The sequence below is a fragment of the Mauremys mutica genome, chromosome 3, assembly GCF_020497125.1.
Source record: "Mauremys mutica isolate MM-2020 ecotype Southern chromosome 3, ASM2049712v1, whole genome shotgun sequence".
NCBI lineage: Eukaryota > Metazoa > Chordata > Testudines > Geoemydidae > Mauremys > Mauremys mutica.
In genome coordinates this window covers 22,822,493-22,845,106 of record NC_059074.1, presented here as the reverse complement: position 1 = coordinate 22,845,106, position 22,614 = coordinate 22,822,493, and the positions used below count along the sequence as shown (strand labels likewise).

Here is a 22,614-nt window from a genome sequence, read left to right as displayed (position 1 = left end):
TTGAAACAGTTTCTTCAACTTTGGACAACCCGCAGCTTGTTAAAAAAGAAAGAAAAAAACCCCTGGACATCATTTATTCTATTGTATCCAACAGTAAAATTAAAAAGAAGGAAAGAGGAAAAGCAGTGGGGAGTGGAAAAAAATAAAACAAAACAAAACTGAAAGATCAAAAGATACAAACATATTGAGAGAAATCTTCAAGAAAAGTTTCAGGCACCAAAACATCATTCCATTTCTAAATCCACGGAACAAAGATGATTTCAACATATACTGCCAAATTTTTTCATTTTTCGACCTGCTCCAGTCTGTAGCTAATGGAAACGAAGAATGAAAACCATCCTAAAAATTAATCATAGATAGGACCACATGATATATTTCAGATTCAAAGTAAAGCTTTCCCAACTTTAGGGGAATTCTCATCTTGCTCTCAGATATGCATATGATCCCAATACTGTAGCATCTTAGCACTTCTCAGCCTTCAGTGTATCTTCACAGCAGCCCTGTGAGGCAGGGAAATGCCTTTATCCCCATTTTACAGGTGGTGAATGGAGGCTAATAATAATTACTATTATTAGTGTACTGTGAACTATAAGAAAAAGTTATAAGTAAGACTAATGCCCAAATCCTCAAAGGTATTTAGGTGCCTAATGCCCATTGAAATCAATGGAAATTAGGCTCATAACCACCTTCTGAAGATCTCAATTTAAGTGACTTGGCCAAAATCATGCAGAAAGTCTGTAGTAGAGCAGGGGACTGAATCCAGGTCTCCCAAACCCCAGGTAAATGCCTTAAAAAGCAGACTACCCTTCCTGATCCAATTTGCATGGTCAGCAGGATAAGAGCTCTCCTTTGGAAGAACAGCGTGGGCAAGTACCGCAAGCACTCCTTTCCTGGGGTTTTGCTTTATTAAACAAAAACAATAAATTCTCTTCCCAGGGATCCTCTCTCAGGACTACTCAGACCTAGATCAGAGGTGGGCAAACTACGGCCCGTGGACCACATCTGGCCCGCGGGACCGTCCTGCCCGGCCCCCGGGCTCCTGGCCCGGGACGCTAGCCCTGGCCCCTCCCCCACTGTTGCCTCTCCCCCGCAGCCTGAGCTCGCTTGCTCCACCACCAGCGCATGCTCTGGGAGGTGGGGCTGTGAGATCCTGGGGCAGCACAGCTGCGGAGCCCGGCCTGACCCGGTCTCTGTGCTGCGTGGCAGCAGCGGCGACGGCGGCGTGGCCTGGCTCCAGCTGGGTGGCGCGGCTGTAGCGTCGACAGCCACCAGTTCTCCAGGCAGCGCGGTAAGGGGGCAGGGAGCAGAGGAGGGTTGGTTAGAGGGCAGGGGAGTTCGGGGTAGTGGTCAGGGGGTGGGAGGGTGGATAGGGGTTGGGGCGGTCAGGGGAGGGAATAGAGGGTTGAATGGGGGCAGAGGTGCCAGGGGGGAAGTCAGAAAGGAAGGGGGGGTTGGATGAGGGAGCGAGGGGCACTCAAGGGACAGGGAGAAGGGGTGGTTGGATGGGGCAGGGGTACGGGAGGGCCATCAGGAATGAGAGGAAGGGTTGGGGCAGTCAGTGGCAGGAGTCCCGGGAGGTGGCGGGGGCAGATAGGCCGGGACATGACCCCATCTCCTAACCAGCCCTCAATACAACTTATAAAACCTGATGCGGCCCTCAGGCAAAACGTTTGCCCACCGCTGCCCTAGATCTTCCTTCCCCCAGAGAGAAACATCTGCCTAACAACTCACATGCCTTTAGATTTCGAAGAGTTACTACTTTAACGTCTATGGAATGTAGCCACCTTATCTGACATCCACACCTCAAATGCTTTGTGGTCCGTGGAACTCTTCATGTTTTGTCCAAAATACATATATGGGTTCCACGTGCTGTAAGGAGGTGGAATCAACTTTTTTTTTTTTTTGAAGATCAGTATTTATTTTGAATCTTGTGACTACTATATAAGATTTTCTTACCATTCTTAATGCTTTTAGTATTTGATTAATGCTCCTTGTAGTCCAGGACTCGGGCGACTTGGCACGAGTGGAGGCTTGCCAGGTCGTCTACTTGGCAGCCTCCTCCTCCTGGGTCAACTGGGTCAAGAGCTCTAGCCTGGTGGTTGGGGATGGGTGGCAGGCAAGCTCCCTCCCACCTGCGCTTCAGGCCATCCAATGGAGCACAGGTCCACTGCTCTATCTCGGCGTTTACCTTTCTGCCACGCATCCGTCTCCACCGGAAAACTGGTACGGTTTAACAGGCAGGGTGACGGAGCTGCTCCGGAAATGGACAGGACTACTCCGGTGCCTATCCCTCCGAGGGAGGGCACTGGTGCTTAATCAACTAGTCCTGTCCATGCTCTAGTACAGGCTCAACACCCTGGTCCCGGCCCCGGCCTTCCTGGCCGACTTCCGGACAGTGATTCTGAAGTTCTTTTGGCCAGGGCTGCACTGGGTCCCTGCAGGTGTCCTCCACCTGCCCCCGGGGGGGGCGGGGGGGGGAGAGAAAAAGCACGGCCTGAAGTGTCTACACACTCAGGCCCTTGTCTTCCGCCTCCAGGTCCTGCAGAGGCTCCTGTATGGTGCAGGAAGTCTGGTGTGGACAGTATTGGCGCACGCCTTCCTGCACCGCTTCCGAGGGCTCCGATACGACTGGCAGCTCCTTTATCTCGACCCGAGGGGTCTTCCGCGAGACCTCTCCGGGCTGCAGGTCTTCTACCAGGACCTCCTCCGAACCTGAAAGCTGTGCTCAGAGACCAGGTCCGTGGCGGCAACCGAGGGGGCAGATCTCCTCGCAGAGCCCCTGCTACACATCCCCCCAGCTCTGTGTGCAGGTGGCGGAGTCCCCCGCGGTGCGCCAGAGGTTGGTCCCGGCAGAAGTCACCAGAGTTGGAGACCTCCTGGACTACGACCGGGGAGACTGGCTGGATCCCCTGACGCTCGCTCAGCGCATGAGGCTCTCCAGGCTCTTCAGGTCTCATACTCCCCAGCGCGGTTTACCCCTATCCTGGACACCTGCCCCTTTTGCGGCGTGAGGAAAACCCTGGCACACATTTACTTGGAGTGTGCCAGGCTGCAGCCCCTATTCCGGCTCCTCACAAATATTTTGTTATGATTTTGGTTGCACTTTTCCCCTCACCTCCTTATATATGCACTCCCGATCCGTGGCCCCACACTGCCACGGGACCTCCTGATCAACCTCCTCCTGGCCCTGGCTAGAACGGCAATTTATAAAACCAGGGAGAGGCGGTTGGCCGATGGGGTCTCCTATGACTGTGGGGCCTATTTCCGATCCTCTGTCCATTCACGCATCCGGGCAGAGTTCCTCTGGGCGGCGTCCATTGGCTCCCTTGATGCCTTTGAGGAGCAGTGGGCGCTGTCCGGGGTTCTCTGCTCGGTGTCCTCGTCAGGTTCCCTTCATTTGACCCTTTGACCTCACTCCTGTCCCTGTTATTTCATTAGTTGTCCCCCGGAATCATTCGGTTTCCAGGCCCAGTGGATCCTTCCTTTAGACTGGGGGGAGGTCCCAGAGCCCGCCCACCTCCTGGATCCCAAAAGGAATTCACATGCGTCAGTAGGTCAGCCCAGTATCAGCCCCTGCTACCAGACTGGGACATTTCATGCTAACAATGCCAGCTTGTTACTGTTAATTACAAATGGAAAACTGTTACATTTCTTAAAAGCTTACAGCGATAATGGAAAGATTTCTAGATATTTCAGATGATTATTTCTGCAGTTATACCAATTCTCAGGTTTTTACCATGTCTCTCAGAATGTTTGGTGTTAGATCCTGGAGGGATGAATCTCAGCTCATTAAAAAAAATAATCTTATGGTTGGAGAGAAATGCTTGACAGTGTGAAACCTCAAAGACCAAGAATCAGAAGGCAAATCAAAAGACCTCATTAAAAAAAAAATCTATTTTTTTTAAGTTGATCTCATGATTTGAGGGTGTGGCGGGGGAAGGAGGGCTGACATGAGTTTTGATTACTGGGGATTGGCAAGTCTGGTATTGCAGTAAATCATGGATCAAGGGCCACTGTGCTAGCGGAGGTACAAACAAGAGTCAACAGGTAGACATTCAGAATATAATAATCTACAAAATGTGGAGTCCTATTATAGGCACCTCACGCAGCAATATCTATAGTTAAAGTTGCCAGACACTTTCAATTGTAAGACTGTTTTCAGTTGTATACATATAAAATTTTGTCAAACTGTTGGGGCCGAAATGTTTTATGTTGGTCATCGGCCTAAGGCACTTTCCACACTTTTTGGAAAGTTTCAGCTAAAACAGTTCAGCTGCTTCTGAGAACGAGGTGAGGGGGAAATGCGTTGTTTTGCCCATGTTAAATCTACCTTACAATTGTTTTGGCAAGAAACTCTAGAGCCTCCATGCTTTGCAGCAGGGACTTAAAATTTGGCAGGAGGGTCATGCTGGTGTTAGCGATGTGCCTTTTTCTGTCCTAAAAAAAAAAAAAAAAAAGAGCCCAAATCATTCCTAGTTATAAATCTCTGAAAAAAAAGCACTTTGCATATGCTCAGTATTAAGAATCTGGAGGACAGTTTCTCTAAAGATTCTGTCTGCATCAAGCATATGCTCTCCCCCTCACAGCCTCTATATACTAACCAGACGGTGCATGCACCATCCCCACAGACCAAATGAACATGTCCCATCCCAAGACTGAGCAGGGCTTCTCCTGCAATTGCTCCTCTCCGCTGCTGTGTGCCAGAGTGGGGCTAGGTGCCAGAACCGAGCGCAGGCTGACTGTCTCCTCTGTGCACTCAGTGCTCCCCCTGCTAGTGCCCAGGCAGAGAAGAGGAAACACCTTGACTTGTATGCAGAGGGGTGAGAGAATGGCACAGGAGGAGAATTACAGTTGGTGGGGAAAGGAGTCAAGAATAGAGCTGGCTGGAAATTTTCAGACAAAACTTTTTTGGGGGGTGGGGGGGGTCATAAAATACTAATTTGTCAAAACCCCAAACTCTTCATGGGAATGTACCGAAAAACTTCCATTGGGAAAGGCTTTCCAGGTGCAGGATGTAATTGCTGGTTAAAACCCACCCCAGAATAGCCTGGGATGGAGGAGAGCAGCACAGCCTGAATGTCCCACATCCCAGGTGAGTGCCCTAACCACTGGCTATCAGCTATTTTAGGGCAGATCTCCCTCTGGTTTTTCATGAAAAACATTGAAAGGTCTTGGTTTCATTCTGATGTGGAATGGGAACATTTCTGAAAAATCTAAACATTTCATGGGAGGGGAAAACTTTTTCCTGATCTAGCTAGGAGCTGGGAAAGGGCAAGGAACACGGATGGGAACAAGGGGTGCATGAGACAGGCTAAGGCTAGTGCTGAAGGGGAAGGGAGAAGCAGGGGTGAAAAGGGGCTTGGAAAAATAGTATCTAATCACATAATTAAAGACTGTCATAATACTACTCACAAGAGGACAAAAGAAGGTTACACAGGAAACCTTAGTTCCGGCATTTCCTAACTTTTGAGTGCTTGGAGGAAAAACTCGACATCTGCTTTGCTTCAGTCAATATTTAACATCTCAGGTCAAAAAAATATTAGCAATCACCTGAAGAGAAATTAATACTGTGACAGACCCAGGCCAGTTGGGTACAGCAGAATAGCAGAAGGCAGATATACTGGCCACTGGATTAACAGTTTTCTGCTCCCTGACTGACCAGAGCAGGGGCTGCTCCAGGCTAATGAGAACACCTAACTCTAATTAACCTGCAAAGAGTCAGGTGAGGCCATTAAGTTAATGTGACCACCTGACTCTAATTAAGGCCCTGCTGATACTATAAAAAGGGCTCACTCCAGTCAGGCAGGGGAGAGGGAGTACGGCTGAAGGGCTGGTTAATGAACACACCCTCAAACCATTGTTAAGGGAGCCCTAAGGTAAGGGTGAAGAAGGGAGAAGCAGGAGAGCTGTGGGGAAGTGGCCCAGGGAAATGTAGCAACTCTGGCAGTGGAAGGTTGGCTGCCAACAGCTGCTACCATTAGGGTCCCTGGATTGGAACCCGGAGTAGAGGGCGGGCCCGGGTTCCCCCCAACCCACCACTACAGGAACATCTCCTGGAAGGGGAAGTCAGGCCCCTGTCAGGACAGGAGGCTAAACTGTTCTGAAATAAGCTCCCAGGGACAACAGAGACTGTGGGAGTTGTCTCACCAACCTCCTTGCAGGCCTACGATGAAAAGGGCTCAGTAGACTGTAACCCTGGCCTTAGAGAGAGAAGGGCTACGTGGAAGGTCACAGTAAGCCACTGACGCTAGCATAAACTGCCTAGAAGCGCAGGACCCACGGGAGCAAGGTCAGAGCTCTGCCACAATACATACAGTATATACTTAATCAGAATCAAATCTTGGTTGGTTACTCTACAGCTGCTAACTGCTACAGCAAAGATTAGCCCTGTAAACAAATCACTGTATCCATGGTAAAGTGTCATTCAATTTTTAACTTTTTAACACGTAAGAAGGTACTTTGTTAACTGCTAGGAACCAGGAGGTCATTATTGCTACTATAAACTGTGAAAACGGAAAAAACAATCATCTGGTTATGGGACTGGGGGAGAGCCAAGGGCTCTCAGCTCCTCCAGCTGGTTACTGACTGCCAGGAAATGCCCTCACCATCATTCATTATTCCTTAGTCCAAAATTTTGTTTAGCAACCTGTTTCTTTTTAAAAAAAATTGTTTTCACAGTCAGGGGAACTTCCAATTTGTACTGAAAATAAATGGTAAAAACGTGAATCAGCTGTTAGTAAAGCCTCCCAGACCGCAAGGACAAATGTTGCTATGAACATTTCACTTCTGCTCCTTTGGCCAAAAGATGTTTACAAAGTTTTTGCAGAATGGTTCTCTCGGAAACTATATCAATGTACTGCTGCCACTCCACTGCCTCACACATAACAATTCTTTTCCCATCTTCACCACTTGAATGCAGGAGCAATGTTCAGGAAAGCATCTACAAGATGGGACAACACTTATTTAATTCAGCAGATCTGTTTTGGCCTTCCAGAAGTATATCCACTGAAAGCAGACTGCATGCTACAGACTTTGGTCCCAATCCTGCTCATTTGAAGAGCTCTGCTGACTTCAGTGGGGGTCTGCCCATACAGAGGTCATTGCAGGAACAGATTCTGCCACCCTTACTTGTGTTAGCTGGTGCTTACTTCACCCTTGAAAAGGTGGCTGTCTGATTTTTATTAATTAATTAGGAGCATTATTTCTCAACTATCAGTTAAATAGTGATAGTTTTAACATTAGCTGATGTGTTAAAATGACATGATTATCCAACTCCAGTAGGTACCACACAAAATGCAGTGCCCAAGTCCCAAAGAGATATGCCCAGAAATATCAAATACACACAACTTTTGGGGAGGCTTCCAAAACCTTGCATAAGAATCCAACAATGGAAACAGCATGCTTTTTTGCTATAGAAATGGACACAATGTTTTTAAGGCATTGGGTGGGTTTTTTTAATATACAATATGATTTTCGCCAATCACAGTCCAGAATTAATACATGTTTAATATATTTTCACACAATTAACATTTACAGGCCTGATGCTAAGAGGCCAACTATCATTGAAGTAAGATCAGAGCATCTATTTTTAATGATGCAACTTGTTTCCAAATACACCATACTCCAAACAATTAATTTTTTGGACTTGCCCCGAGTAGTTATTTATAGCACCAGAGTATACTTACAGATAGAAGATTTTAGTCAAACACATGAAAAGGAACTGGAAAACCAGAAGGGTCATTCATTGCTTCACTGTTTCTCAGGCAATTAACATTATCTCTAAAATACAGTACTGTGATGGAGAGAAGAGAGTTAAAAGTACCAAAATAGTTGCCCCCCCAAGCCCAATATACGCAATCACTATTGAAGTCACTCAACATAATTATAATTGTTGTGCTATACTGGATCACTGGAGGACAACTCTTGCTTCCACTGAAGTCAATGGCAAAACTCCCGTTGATTTCAATGAAGCTAGATTTTGGCTCTTAAATCTTAACTCTATTTAATCTGGCAAGTGTTAACAGTTTTATTTGCACAAAATTTAATAATGTAATTTAAGTAATAATCTTGGATATTTGTTATATCAGTTGATTTAAAGGGTAGTTTAGGCTCAAAATCTAGGATTTCTTAAAGAAAAATATTACAAAGCTCACATAAGAAGAAATTGTAATCAATTATTTTCTTTTAAATTGCAACTGAAACTCTTCCCTGTGAATTTAATCATCCACTGGACATATGTGCAAGGCTGACAAGGCAGTATTACCCTAAAGGACAAGATCTGCAAAGTGAAAAAGACCAGGAAGAGAAGCAAAACTGGCCTTCCTGCTTCAGCTGTTCAAGATAAATATGATGCAGAAAGCAAATAAATAGCATAAGGAGCACATCAGACTTCGTAAATTTTCAGTTTTATTCATGTAAAGCACTACTTGTAATATAGATCATAAGAAACCAGATGAAGGATGTTTTTGTGATTAAAGCATCAGGAGTTTGGGTTCTATTCCTGCCTCTACCTCAAACTCCCTGTGTGACAAATTGAGTAATTTTGTCATATTTAATTTTAACCTGACAGTGTCCTTTTAATTAGAGCTTTGCATTTTTTCTAAACTTACCTGGAATAATCAGAAATAAGAGCCTGGGGAGAGTTTTACTTTCAGTTTCCAAGAGGTCTTTCCAGGGCCCACACTTTAAGACCTGAGTAGCAGCTCCACAACAGTAAATAAATTCTTCATACAGAGGGACCTGCTCTTCTGATCCTGGTCTTGTGCTCTCTGCTAAACAGAACAAGAGGCTGTTATAACATATCAGTAATTATCTATGTATGATTAGCACCACAGCACTACACACCATCATTAAACCATAAATAACCAAAGAAACCCAGTTCCCATGTCCAGTGTTCAACTAAACAATGGCCTGATTCAGTGACAGCTGCTTTAGTATACTGTAGACATTTGTATAAAGATACAGAGGCCATTAAATTGATCAATGTGTATGTCAGAGTCATGCACCCCCAATCAGGCTATAACGCAGTACAGCTGTTACACCTGCTACACCTCTGGGTCCTTCCATCTTGCAATACATCTCATATTGTAAAGCTGCTAGTGCAAAGACTGACAGGGGGCGTTCTGGACAAGGAGAAATCACCCCCAAAGCTATATATTTACAGTTTTTACTTTTGGTCCAATAGCAGGAGAAACATAACAGAGAAGTATTACTTCATATTTACTAAAACAGGACAAGGAGGTCCTCATTCAACAAGATAAACTTTCAACAATGTGAGTAACCCCACTGACTCAGATGCTTAAAGCCAGGCATGTGCTTAAGTACCTTGCTGAACTGTGGCCATAGTAAGACAACTGGGTTCTATGCTAATGCACAAAAGATGCTTTGCTCCAAACTCTGTGTGTGACTTCTTGGACAAATCACTCAATAACTTCTGTGCCTCAGTTTCTCACACCATAAAATGGTGATAAGGAAAGTTAAGGAGAGCTGTGGCAAATGACAATGTTTATAAAGTGCTTTGAGAGCCACAAGTGGAAGACACTAATACTGAAGATGCTACATGTTGTATAAGACAAGACAAGACATCATTGCAAGTGGACACTACTGACCAAGTAACAGACGTAACACAGCATCACCGTTTAAGTGAAGCTGTCAGCATCAAATCTGGTCTTAAGTACTTTAAGTTACTGATTCTGTCTCTGAGTTCCCTTTGTCAGTTATTATGGATTTTACATGACATATTCCTAACTTTTTAAAGAATGTTTTCCTCTCCCCTGAAACTGAGTGCAAAGACCCAAAACAAAACTAACAGTGGAAAACTGACTAGCTAAGAACCAGGTCCTGTATTCAGATCCAAGCAAGCAGGCCATGGAAATCCAGGGAGCTCTCTGTGGGAGCAAGGTTCTACCCAGGTGGCTATAATGGGCAGATCCTTGTCTAAAAGGAAAGAAACAGTGCATTGATTAGGCACAACTGCACACTAAAAACAAACTGGAAGGAAAAAAAAAAAAGGAGAGAGAATATTTTCCCCCTTAGGCATTACATGAAACAATGGTAAGGTAGTAAAAATTATGTCTTCCCCCCCCCATTTAACCTCACTATGAATAACAATTACTCTCTGCAGCTCTGAGATGGGGTGCTCACCCCACACTTACCCTGATGAGGTTCATGGAAGCCAGTTAAGCCAATTAACCTATTCGGCTACAAACTGGAAGAATTTAGGTGGAGAGAAAGGCCCTAATTAGGGGAAGCTCACCTGTGCAGCAACAGTCAGGGCTTCTATAAAGCCAGGGAGCTGATAGCACAGAGGGGCTGCAGGGAAGTATTCTGCAATTACTCTATGGGAGACGGGAGGTCTGTTTGGGGCTACAGAAACAAGTAGCCTAGAGGGAAGAGGGAGTTTTGGGTCTGGCAAACCCAGGAAAGGAGGGAAGCCAGAAGGTTAGAAAAGGCTCAGGTGAAAGGCAGTAAGGTCCAGAATGGGACAGACCTCAGTTGCTCATCAGAGGGTCTTTGAGCAGGAACCCGGAATAGAGGGTGGGCCTGGGTTGCCCTACCAGCCGCTGGGGAAGTGAATGGGAAGACGGCTGGTAAGGAAAGGCTTTGTGACCCCAGAAGGGGGAAACATGCACAGTGAGGTGACTGCAGAGCCAAGTCACACTGAGCCCCAGAGAGAGAGAGAAAGCAGCAGCCAGGCGTGCAGTGAGCAGCAGAAGGGGGGCCTCACATCTGGAAAGAGCTAATCTCCAGCGCTCCACCTGCAGTGAGTGGACCCCATGACAGGCTCAACAAGACTAACATACCAGTTTTACTAAACACGGAATGGGAGGGGATATCAGCATGATATAATGATGTGTGTTATCATCATCATCCCTAATTTGTATTCAAGTAAGGCCCAACTGAGATCAGAGCCCTCGTTGTGGTAGGTGCTGTCCAAACAGATAGTAAAAGACAGTCCCTACCCTGAAGACCTTCTGATCTAAATAGACAAGTCAGATAACGGGTGGCAGAGGAAAGCATCAAAGAAGTTACTTGCCCAACATCACAGCCAGTCAGTGGTCAAACTGGAAATAGAATCCACATTTCTTAGGCCACAGTCCAGTACCCTGCCTCCCACCCTTGTGTGTACCCTCAACCTCACTTCCACTATAATGTCGTTTTTGTCTGGGAATATTTATAGGATGCAAGGAAAGGTCTTCATCATCTAAAGCTACATTGGCTTGTTGAAATTATATATCTGTGTCAAAATTTAATTTGAATGTGTTTTCTTAATTCTTTAATTGTCTGAATACAGCAATAGAAAAGAAAACAATGCACTATAATATGAAAATATAAGGGCCATACAAACATAACAACCAATATGTATATTCATCATTTAGACACTTTCTAGTATCCAAGTGGCTGTCACCTGGGAACTGGATAATTTTGTTAACCAGGAGCTTTTGTTCACCTCTAGACACATCTGTAATATTAGTCAAAAAGATGTGTGTGTTCATTAACTCACTAGTTATGAATAAGTTTCAGAGTAGCAGCTGTGTTAGTCTGTATCCGCAAAAAGAACAGGAGTACTTGTGGCACCTTAGAGACTAACAAATTTATTTCAGCATGAGCTTTCATGAGCTACAGCTCACTTCTTCGGATGCATAGAATGGAACACACAGACAGGAGATATTTATACATACAGAGAACATGAAAAGGTGGAAGTATGCATTCCAACAGGAAGAGTCTAATCAATTGAGATGAGCTATCGTCAGCAGGAGAAAAAAAACTTTTGAAGTGATAATTAAGATGAATAAAATTGTCATCAACATGAACTATGACACACACATGAATGTCTGCCAGAAGGCTCATTTATCAAGAAGTGGCAGGTGCATTTGTCAAACCAAAAGACTTGTAAAGTCATAAGCTTGGCCCTGTTTCAATGTTATTTTATACATATATCATCACTGGGGGCTGTTACCCAAGAAACCCTTAATGCCAACTGGCAAAGAGGTTACAGCAATGTCCTGATTCTGGTATGTATATTCTGATTCACCAAAGAATGCCATGTGAGGTCTTAAATGTATCAAGGTATGAGCCACCACAAGAATTAAAAAAAAACACAGGTTTTCTGTCAGAAAAGATATCTTTATTCACCTCTCTCTGTGTCAGATGTAAATCAAACACTGAAAACTAACATAATGGATACCCATTTACAGATGAAGTCAACAGAGAAGGAGCACTCAGGAAAAAGAAGCCCTGGGGGGTTATACTGTCTCTATGCACAGACAAACTTTGGGGAGTATAAGGAGAAGGCAAAGAAGACACGCTCTTTTCCTACACTTACATAGGTAATGCGTTTACATTGATGAAAATGGGATATCAGCCAACCTTGGTCGAAATGCTGCAGAGGACTTTTGGGGGTGAGATAAATTTCTTGAGATAGGAGGTTAACCTAACATAAGAACAGCCCTACTGGGTCAGACCAAAGGTCCATCTAGCCCAGTATCCTGTCTTCCGACAGTGACCAATGCCAGTGCCAAGAGGGAATGAACAGAACAGGTGACCATCAAGTGATCCATCATCCCCTGTTGCCCATTCCCAGCTTCTGGCAAACAGAGGCTAGGGACACCATCCGTGCCCATCCTGGCTAATAGCCATTGATGGACCTATCCTCCATGAATTTATCTAGTTCTTTTTTGAACACTTTTATGGTCTTGGCTTTCACAACACCCTCTGGCAAGGAGTTCCACAGATTGACTGTGCGTTGTGTGAAGAAATACTTCCTTTTAAACCTGTTAAAGTTTAGTCTCTAGAAAGCATGTTATGATTTTGTTTCATATGCAACCTTTTGCTGCCAATATTCTGACTCACTAACATTTAAATCTTTGATAATAAACCTATTCTTGTTTTCCCTATTCATATATCTATGTGCTGTAACATTAAGCAAGGTGCTGATCCTGAGTTGAATTCTACAAGCTGGTGTGTATAGTGGTTTTTTGGGGACAGCAGACCTGGTATTTTTGTTCAGTGGAGAAAGGGCTGAACACTACAGGGAAACACTTCAAAAGAACTCAGGGACTGGGGTGCACCCACTGTTAATCCAAAAGGCAAAGAAAGAGCTGGCATAGCTCAGAAGAGTGTGCTTGGGTGATTAACAAGCTGGTAGTGTCAAGGAGCCAACACCCAGGTAAACACAAGCAAGACCCTCTCATACTATAAGCAGAGGTGACAATGAATCTTGGGTTCCCTGAGAACCATCACAGGGGCTACTGTGATAAATGGGCCTACAAGTTTACCCTAAACGTAAGCTCAACTGTGAAAAACAAGTGAAAGTTCATAAAGTGTCACAATTACTTATAACAATGAATGTTGATGGGAAAAGGTGCAAAAGTGAGACAAAGACTGAATTAATCCAAATGAAAAGGCCTATTGAGATAACTCAAGGACTGTGTTCAGATGATGTCTGATAAACAAAAGAAGTGTGGAAATGGAAATCCGGGAACCAAATATGATGAGTCGGAAATGAGGCCTAACTGGTGAACAAAATAATGAAGGGACGGGCAATTCCAGCCATCACTCCCTTTTCGGGTCCTTTAAAAAAGAGAGACTTTGGGAGGTGAATGCAACTATTATCAACTGAAAGAATAGAAAGGAGTGAGCTTTCCATTATGACGGCCCATCTCATCCCCTCAACATTTCCTGGGACCACAGGATCCAACATAACTTCATTGGGCCTTCATCATCCTAATCCCAGGAGATGTCTTGACCAGATCGAGATAAAGAGAGAACTCAATTGACATCACCAGCTCTGGCTAAATCCCAAACACCATCTCACATGTGAGGTTTAGTCACTCTCCCCACCCTCCCCCCTTGTGTCCTTTTCCTTCCCCACCTTATTTCTTCTCTTTCCTATCTCTCTCCTTTTGCCTCCTGTTTAACAGAAGTCCGGTTTAGCCAAAACAGCCTGTATATTTTGCAATATTGCTGTAAGCCTATGACCAAATGTCTTAAATAGCTCGATAATGGTACAAGTTTGCCAGGTATCAGAATGGCTGATAAAACCTTGCACCGTGCCTGTATCTGACTACACCTTCGCTGCTACAAAGAGTCAACACCAGAGGCAGAAGCTGCATTTTCTATCTTTGCTGTTTTGCTCTTTTCTCTCCCCTCTTATGCGTGTTTGCCTTGTTCTATCCTCTAGGAAATGGAATCAGACTTTAAACAACAATAGCGATAACAACAATTTCAGCCCATCTCAACTAACTTTTTCTCTTTTTCCCCAAAAAAGGACAGTTATTACCAGCTAAGGGTTTTTTCCCATCTGAAGCTAAAGAGAAAGGAAACAAGTGATGTTGTTAAAATAAAAGTTTTGCTTTTAATACTCTGTATTTCAAATGCTTTAACCCAGGGGTCCCCAACCCGGCGCCCGCAAGGGCATCTAAATGCGCCCGCATCCTGGCCGGCGGTGGAGCATCTGCCGAAATGCCGCCGAATTTCTGCAGCGTTTCGGTAGCGATGCCTCTCAATGACGTCACTTGTCGGCAGCAAGTGGCGTCATCGAGAGGCATCGCCGCCGAAACGCCAAAGAAATTCTGCAGCATTTCGGCGGATGCTCCACTGCCGCCACGGTCCTTCGTCTGGCCCCCGCTAGACGAAAAGGTTGGGGATCACTACTTTAACCTTTTCTCTCCCCTCCCTCTTTTTTCTGTAACCTTAATAAAGGTTTTTAAATATTTTTAATGGTGTATTTGCCATGACACTGAACAGGCTGAGGTTTCTGTATACCAAATGCTGAACCTTGGTTAAAACTGTTTAATGTTGGACAGTTACAGAGTCATGTTAATACCTTTAATGCTGGTCCTATACATTCCATTGAAATACAACAGAACCAGTCAAGGCTTCACCAAAATCAATGAGCAAACTATCATTAGCTTCAATGGGCATTAGTTTAGGCCTTCCATTCTTCCAGTCTAAGATCCAGATCTCAGGCCTTTCTTAAAACATTAAGGAAGAGGTCTAAACACAGTTGGAGCACTAAATCAATTTATGTGAAATTGGTGCAGCCGCCCTTTGTGTGAACACTTTTAATTTGAAATAAGAATATCTATACCCAGGGGCATTGCACCAATTTAACTACATCAATTTCTGAACTGGATTTTAATTAAAATCACAGTTCAAACTGTGTGTAGAGAAGGCCAAGATCTGGATGGAGGAAAAAAAATACACCTGAAAGTAGAAAAAAAAAGTGATACAGAAATGTAAACTTACTGAAATGTTCACAAAGTGCTGTTTCAGAGTACTTAAGTACTGTATATAAAGCATAATATCAAAAGAAAATGAGGGTAATAAGTAGAAAAACAGATTGTAGGCTCCAATTTAAATTGAAACAATGAGTCAGCAATACAGATTATATGAGGTCCAGAGTTCCACCAGAACTAGACTGTAAGCAAATTAAATTTTCATTGCAGTGAATGGGGGGAGGGGATGCGATGTTTTCTTTTAAATAGCATTAATCAAGAGTTTCTGATAGCTCAAGGGGTATGGGTGGCCTGCATACTTTTTCAGCAATAGCATCTGAGCTCTGTTCCCCACTGCTGTCCTGAATTTCTGTGTGGGTGTGTTAAGCAGCACAGCGATAAGCATGAAGGCCCAAGGGGTTACAGATTCATTGTACATTTTACTCTCATACAGCATCTTCTATATTAGGATCTCAAAGCATTCTACAAATATGAATGAATGAAGCCTCATAGGAACCATAGGAGGTGAGTGGTGTTAGTTTCTCTCTCTGTAAAATAGAAGGCAGACATGACTTTCTAAAGGGCAGAAGAATCCTACATTAAAAGACACAAATAGAACCCAGAGTTCCCAACACCAGGCCCTGATTTACCCACAAAAGATAATGAAGTTGATTTTAAGTATCCAAGGTGCAGTGAAAGGCACAGTCAACACTTCTTGGTTTTTGTTTCACAGTTTACTTTAAGGAATCCTAACAGATTTGGTAGGACCAAAACCTGATTTTCCCAGTCATTTTCTTACATCTCCTCTATAGTGAGAGTTAATGCAATGCTTTGCACGTACTTATTTTAAAATGAACAACTGTGTCAATACACATTTTTCTAAAATAAAGTTGCAAGACACAATAAGCAACTGCCTAAGACCAAAAGAGTTTGAGTGAAGAAAAACTATTTGTTTTAAAAAATGGTTCAGTTTAAAACTTTCTGGGTTTGACTTAATCATTGAGAAATAAAACAGATCTTACAAATTCATAGTAATGATTGGAAGTCCCTTTGCAAATTATTGAATTTTGCAAAATCTGTGAAAAAATGGGGCAAGTGGAACAAGGATATTGAACTATAAATTTGTTCATTTATTTTGACAAATGTTTTAATTACAGCAGACCCTTGCTAATCAACATTTGGCAAATATGCAAATAGAAATAGTAATTAAATAATTAAACCTAATGATTGTCAAAATAAAGGATGCATTACCTTTGCTTTATTAAATTGCTCAATACTCACAAATCTACAAACTTCAGTAAATTGTAGTTGCTTTGTTAGAGAGTCAGTGGTATTAGCTGGGCTTTACACTTGGGCAACAGAGTTCAAAATCTGGTCTAACTGCCTTGTTCTGAAGAGTTTACATATAATCTGATCCTACAATATCTTATTCACAGAAGCAAGTCTCACAGGAGCAGTGAAATTCTGGACCCAGTGAATTCAATTGCAATTCTCCTTTTGACTTCACTGGGACTGGAATTTCACTTGAGAACTCCAATGGGACATGAATGAGGACCACTGACATGAATAGGATTTGAGGGATCAGTCCATAAATCAGACCAAAAATGAAGGAATGCAACAAATTTAGTTTGGATTGTTATGCCAGAAACATGTCTTGTTGCTTACAGTGCCTTTTTTGCTACAGTTTTAATACAGCAAGACTTTGATTTTATAGCACATGCGTGCTGTGGTATCAGCTTGGAAGCAAAAATGGATGCTAGAAGGAAAGACAATGAAGCAGATAAGAACTTATACCAAACACTTGTAATTAGTATCTAATAAAAACTGCCTGTGAAACAATCCTCAGTAATAATATTGCATGAGCCCAGGGTTTTAGCTCCAGGCTGCTGAATATTGTCAGCGAAGAAATTTGGGTGGTTTTTTTTAACCTGGTTCTGTAACAAAGAAAACAAAAACAAAAAACAAACCTGACATAAATCAGGATTGCTCCATTGATGCCACTGTCTCTAGATGACAGATTATAGTATTTAGGGGAATCAGTGCATCCAGTTACCCACTGGGAGGAGATTGTCATTTTTACTATCTACCCAGTTTTCCTCCCATTTACACTGATGCACCTTTAATCTAGTCCAAATTACAATAGTGTAAGTGAAATAAGAATTATGCCCTAACAATCTCCCTTTCCACGTATAGTAACTGCCCCTCTATCTGGCATTTCTGTATTACAGTTAGGGTGACCAGATGTCCCGATTTTATAGGGACAGTCCCAATTTTTGGGTCTTTTTCTTATATAGGCTCCTATTACCCCCCCACCCCATCCCGATTTTTCACACTTGGTGTCTGGTCACCCTAATTACAGTCAAGCTGCTATGTGATGCCATTACTTGGCTGCAGACTTAACTTGCAAGAATCACTCAGAGGATTTTCAACCAAATACAGATTCTTCACCTTTCAATTATTGGTTCACATCCAACCAAGATCAGCGATGAATGAAATAAAGCCATTACTATCAGGGCCATAATGAGTAGCTGGTCTCACTCCAGTTCTTGTGAACAAATGTCCATGTGAAAAAAACTACCAGTGGTTCTCTTTGGGCAGTCTCAGCAGAGGCCAATGTTTGAATGGGCACAAAAGCACTTTGACAAAGCAGAGCAGGAAAGCTCACATTGTTGCTGCCTGTGGACAAATAGGGGATTTCTTTCTGCACATCTTTCAGTCCCACAACTACAAGAGGAGCTGTACTTATGAAGAAAGCCTTGAAAGTTAACCATTTTTATTGTATTTGTTTGTGTGTGGTGTCAAATTATGTTGTATCCCACATATCAACCAAATACACCATAAGAAGCAAAGAAATAAGCAGTAAACGCATCCAATACCCCTCTCATAAGCCTCAAATAACTCCCCTTCCACCACCCACAAATTTCCACTCTCATCCCAAACATGGGCATATTCTTGCTGCTTACCATGCCCCTCCTACTTCCCTCCCAGACTTAGTAAATACCAGAATCGATTGGTTTAAACGTTTAAAGTGCTAAACATGGGAGAGGAGTGTGACTGGGCAGCCCCATCTGGAGCACCCTCCTGTGGCAGAACACAGCCTGACAGGCATCTGTGCCTCAGTTTCCCTTCTCAGATAACCCAATAACTCCATGCAAGCTTATCCACGAGTAGTCCATCAGCACGGTTTATTACCAGACACAGGTCATTTAATCCTGAATGAAGTCTCAACACATATAGTTCATTTCTCACCCCAGTGCAAACAGTCATTAAGATCACCCAACATCTCATCCAGTAACACCCCATACATCACACATTGGCATCTTCAAACATGCTCACACTCTCTGTCAATCCTCCTCTGTCCTTGTACCAGAACAGCCACCCTCACCCTTCCAACTGGACTGCAACCTCACTTTTCCCAATGAGAACCCTCACAGCCTCTCTGCTGGGGAGCCTCCTTGCCAGGGGAGCATCCCTTACCCCTCCTGCCCTCTCATAGCTCCTCTGGATTCAGCTCTCCGCCCCTGAAGAGATCAGCAGGTGAACTCTTCTGCTGCTGCTCTGCATTCAGCCCTCTTTGGCCCTTGGTTCCAGCTCTCTGGCTTAGAACCAGCAGGCACCTCCCTCGGCTATTGGTCCTCCTGCCTTCATCCTTCTATCTCTAGTTCTCTGACTTGGGGACCACCACTCAGTAAACCCCTCTTGCTGCTCTCCTACCTTCAGCCTTTTCCTAGGTCCCAAACATACAGTCTCTGGAAGCTCTCAGCTGCCCTTTCCTCACTGATTCTATTCACTAGCTGTGTCTCTGATACTCCATAGACCCCAGGTGCTAGCCCGCCCTCTTAGCTGGCCAAATGGGAGAACTGTTCTGGTACAGGGATGCTGGACCTACTTCATAGAGAGGGGCCAGCCACCCTGTGACAGGGAGCATGTGGGGTTGCTGTGGGCCCTGAGACCACCTGTGTTGGAATTATGGGAAGAGGAAATATGATGTGCAGTGGAGCTGTGAGGGCACACAGCACCTAGCACAATGGGGTCTTGGTCCATGACTGTAGCTTTTAGGTACTACCACTATACAGATAACTAACAGGGACGTGCATGACAGAGATGGGAGGAAAATGGGATATGAGTTGAAGAGGGCGGTGTATATGAGAGGTGGAGGAGAGAAGTTATCTGCTCTGATGATCCATGGGTGGGGGTAAAGGGAGACTATGTGGAAATACTGAGGCTGAGCAGGTGGCCTGAAGTAGAGAGTAGTTCAGTGCTTCTGTACTAAGGTACTGTTGCTTGAAGGGTCTCCTTCGCACTTCAAGACAGTAATGTCACTGGGAGTGGTTGACATGCCGCTACCTTGGCAACGAGACTCTCAACTCCTAGGACTTTGCTTCTGGGTGCGATATATTCAAGCCCAGGTATCCATGCTTGAAGCTGATGACTCAGCTTCCCAGCACACCAAGCCAGCTGCACTGATGGAAAGCCCTTTCAGTACCAATTTCTTGGCACAACCACTGGGCTCCTCCCGTTACAGGGACCCTACAAAGCTCTGGCCACCCCAGTTCAGTCCCCAGCACGCACACACCTCTACCTCTTCACCCTTGGCCCAAATAATGCCCCAATCACCGTCATACGATGGCCACATTTCAAGACAGTGCGTGTTTTTCATTTAAGATAACACTTTTTCTACAGGGAAACAGAAATGAAAGTTTCTATCAGAGAAAAATGTGTTTGATGGAGAGAGCTGAGTGAAAGAGTGGTCAATGCTTTAAGAGAGGAAGTTCAGAGCACAAAGGATAGAAGACAATTCTTCTCTCACTCCGTCTTAAGAGGGGATGGTGGTTTACAAGGAGGGGAAGCAATTATCATACTGAAGAGTTATAGATGCTTCAATTTAACTCATACTTTGGGCCTAACTTCCATCCCTCTTCATTAGCAATTATTTTCCTGGTGGCAAATCAATCTCTCCTATCTCAGGAAAAGAGAATGTGGCCCTCATTCTCAACCTTAGTTTTCATTCCTTCTCTCTAAATTATCCTATAGCTGAAGCCTTCCTCCCTCTCTCATTTACTACACGTTCCACTCCCTGCCCTTCTCTTTGAGCACAAACTCACCTCCGCTTCAGGATTCATGCACTAATTCAGGGATCAGCAACCTTTGGCACGTGGCCCATCAGGGAAATCCGCTGGCAGGCCGGGATGGTTTGTTTACCTGCAGCGTCCGCAGGTTTGGCCGATCGCAGCTCCCACTGGCCGTGGTTCGCCATTCCAGGCCAATGGGGGCTGCGGGAAGCGGTGTGGGCCAAGGGAGATCATCTTAGCTATGCTTTTTATGTAGCCTGTTGTAAAACTAGGCAAATATCTACATAAGTTGAAAGCCCCTGGAAGACCTCTGAGTAGCCCCCAGGGGAACACATACCCGTGGTTGAAAACTACTGGCTTAGGACTCCACACCTAGTGAGCAAGCTTTTGTGCATTGCATTCTAAGTTGCCTCTCTCTCCCTGAGCATTGTATAGGGAGCCTGAGCTCCTGACTTGGCTTAGTGCAGGGATCTCAAACTCAAATCACCATGAGGGCCACATGAGGACTACCACATTGGCCTGTGGGCCGCATCACTAAAAGCTTTTCATACAATGATACAAAAGTATAGTCAAAAATGAAGATAATATAGTATGCTATTAAAAGTCAATGTATTAACTTTTTAAAAAGTGTAATGTGAAGAGGGGGTTTAATAAAATATAAACACTCAGTAATGCACCTCACTCAAATGACAAAACATTCATTTTCTTTTAGAATTACTTCGGTTAAAGCCCCCCACTCTGCCCCCCACCCTGCCCCCACTCCACCCCTTCCATGAGGCCCTGCCCCAACTCCAGGCCCTCTCTGCCCCTATTCCAACCCCTTCCCCAAATCCCCGCCCCAGCCCCGCCCCTTCTCCACCTCCTCCCCACTCCCTCCTGGAAAGTCCTAAGTGCTGCCAAATAGCTGTTTGGTGGCAGGAAGCTCTGGAGGGTAGGTGGAGGAGGGGAGGAGAGCTTGGCTGCTGGTGGAGTCAGCACCTATGGCAGGCCGCAGCCCACATGTTTGAGACCCCCGGCTTAGTGGATCTCAGTGCTGATCCTGTGATTTTCTAGGCATCTAAAAGTAAAATGCTGGGTGATGCTCAGCACTGCAACGCCTAAGTCCCTTTGTCAGTCCCACCTTTTGTTTACAGGGACCTGGGCCATGGAGTTTTTCTTCTTGTTTTATAGAGGCATCATGTACATTTAAGAGACTACTTACATAATAAATATTCTGAGAGATTTTACCTTTAGAATTAGTAATATCACAGAAAAAATATTACAACTGGTAATATTATTACTACATCAATTTTTCTGAATGCCTAACTGCATAAAATTAGTTCTTGCAATATTGTTATAACATGAGAAATTTAATGCACTATTATTCTACAATTAGTATAGCTGCATCATCATTCTGTAAGAATTACTGTACACAATATTACTCTATAATGTATTATTCCAGCACTATTATTGCACGCAATACATTGCTCCAATTAGTATTTTTTCTTGTACTATTTGTTGTATGAGAATACACTGCATGCAACATCATTCGGTAAGGCAGTATTGCTTCTGGCGCTATGATAATAGTCTACTTGCAGCAACCAGCCTGCAAAGAAGCGCTGCTCTTTGCACGAGCAGTGCGTGGCGCGCGCCGTTCTTTGGCTATTATCTGGAAGTGGAATTGATCAGCTATCAGAAGAGCAGCAGCGTTATCCCGGGCACAGCTCCGGAGCCCTGCACTGACCACCCTGCAGGCAGCAGGGTCCCCTGCACGGCACCTCCCATTGCCTTATCCCCGGTCAGGGCCCCGCCCTAGTCGGAAAGCGCTGGGCAGCAGCCGCCGAGCGGGGATGGAAAGCCCCGGGCCGGACCCCCCCGGCACGTACCTTCCCCGGCGCCCCGCATGTCCGCGGTCATTGGGCTGCACGCGCCGGCAGCCGAGCGGCGTCTGCCAGGCCGGGCGGAAGGAGGGTGCGTCCCGGCTTCTTCCGCCCGGCAGCGGAAGCTCAGAGACCGGGGCGGGGGAGCCTGGCGCGCGCAGCGTCTCTCCAGAGGCTCTGGGCGGGATCGGCGCCCAGGGACATGGTGGCGCCGGCGCCTCCCCCTCCCCCCCCACCAGGGCGCCCTGGTGCCAGCTGGAGTTAGGTCCCTGGGATAGGGCCCCCATGGTGGCAGCAGGCTGCGCTCAGGGTGGCTGGCGTAGCCCTCGGGGACAGCAGCAGGCACCTGGCACCCTCCTGCATACCCCACACAGGGACACTGGCACCCCAACGCATGACCCTGCTGCCCCCCTGCAAAGAGCCCTTGTCAGCATGGCCTGACTGCCTGCATCTCCTCACAGGGGA

General features: G+C 45.0%; 1 protein-coding gene across 2 annotated transcripts in view; it reads right to left on the bottom strand.

Annotated features, from left to right (window-relative positions):
* Nucleotides 1-22,280, bottom strand: part of LDAH (lipid droplet associated hydrolase) — a 185,015-nt gene extending 162,735 nt beyond the window's left edge. The window contains exons 1-2 of one of the 2 annotated variants that reach the window (XM_045011873.1): nucleotides 22,156-22,280; nucleotides 8,610-8,768 (exon numbers count right to left, since the gene is read on the bottom strand). In XM_045011873.1, the coding sequence (XP_044867808.1) occupies nucleotides 8,610-8,768; nucleotides 22,156-22,186 (190 nt within the window). In that variant the 5' untranslated portion in view covers nucleotides 22,187-22,280. Of the gene's footprint in view, nucleotides 1-8,609; nucleotides 8,772-22,155 lie in introns of both variants that reach the window. The other variant, XM_045011872.1, reaches the window with a different exon arrangement.
* Between the last annotated feature and the right edge of the window lie 334 nt (nucleotides 22,281-22,614).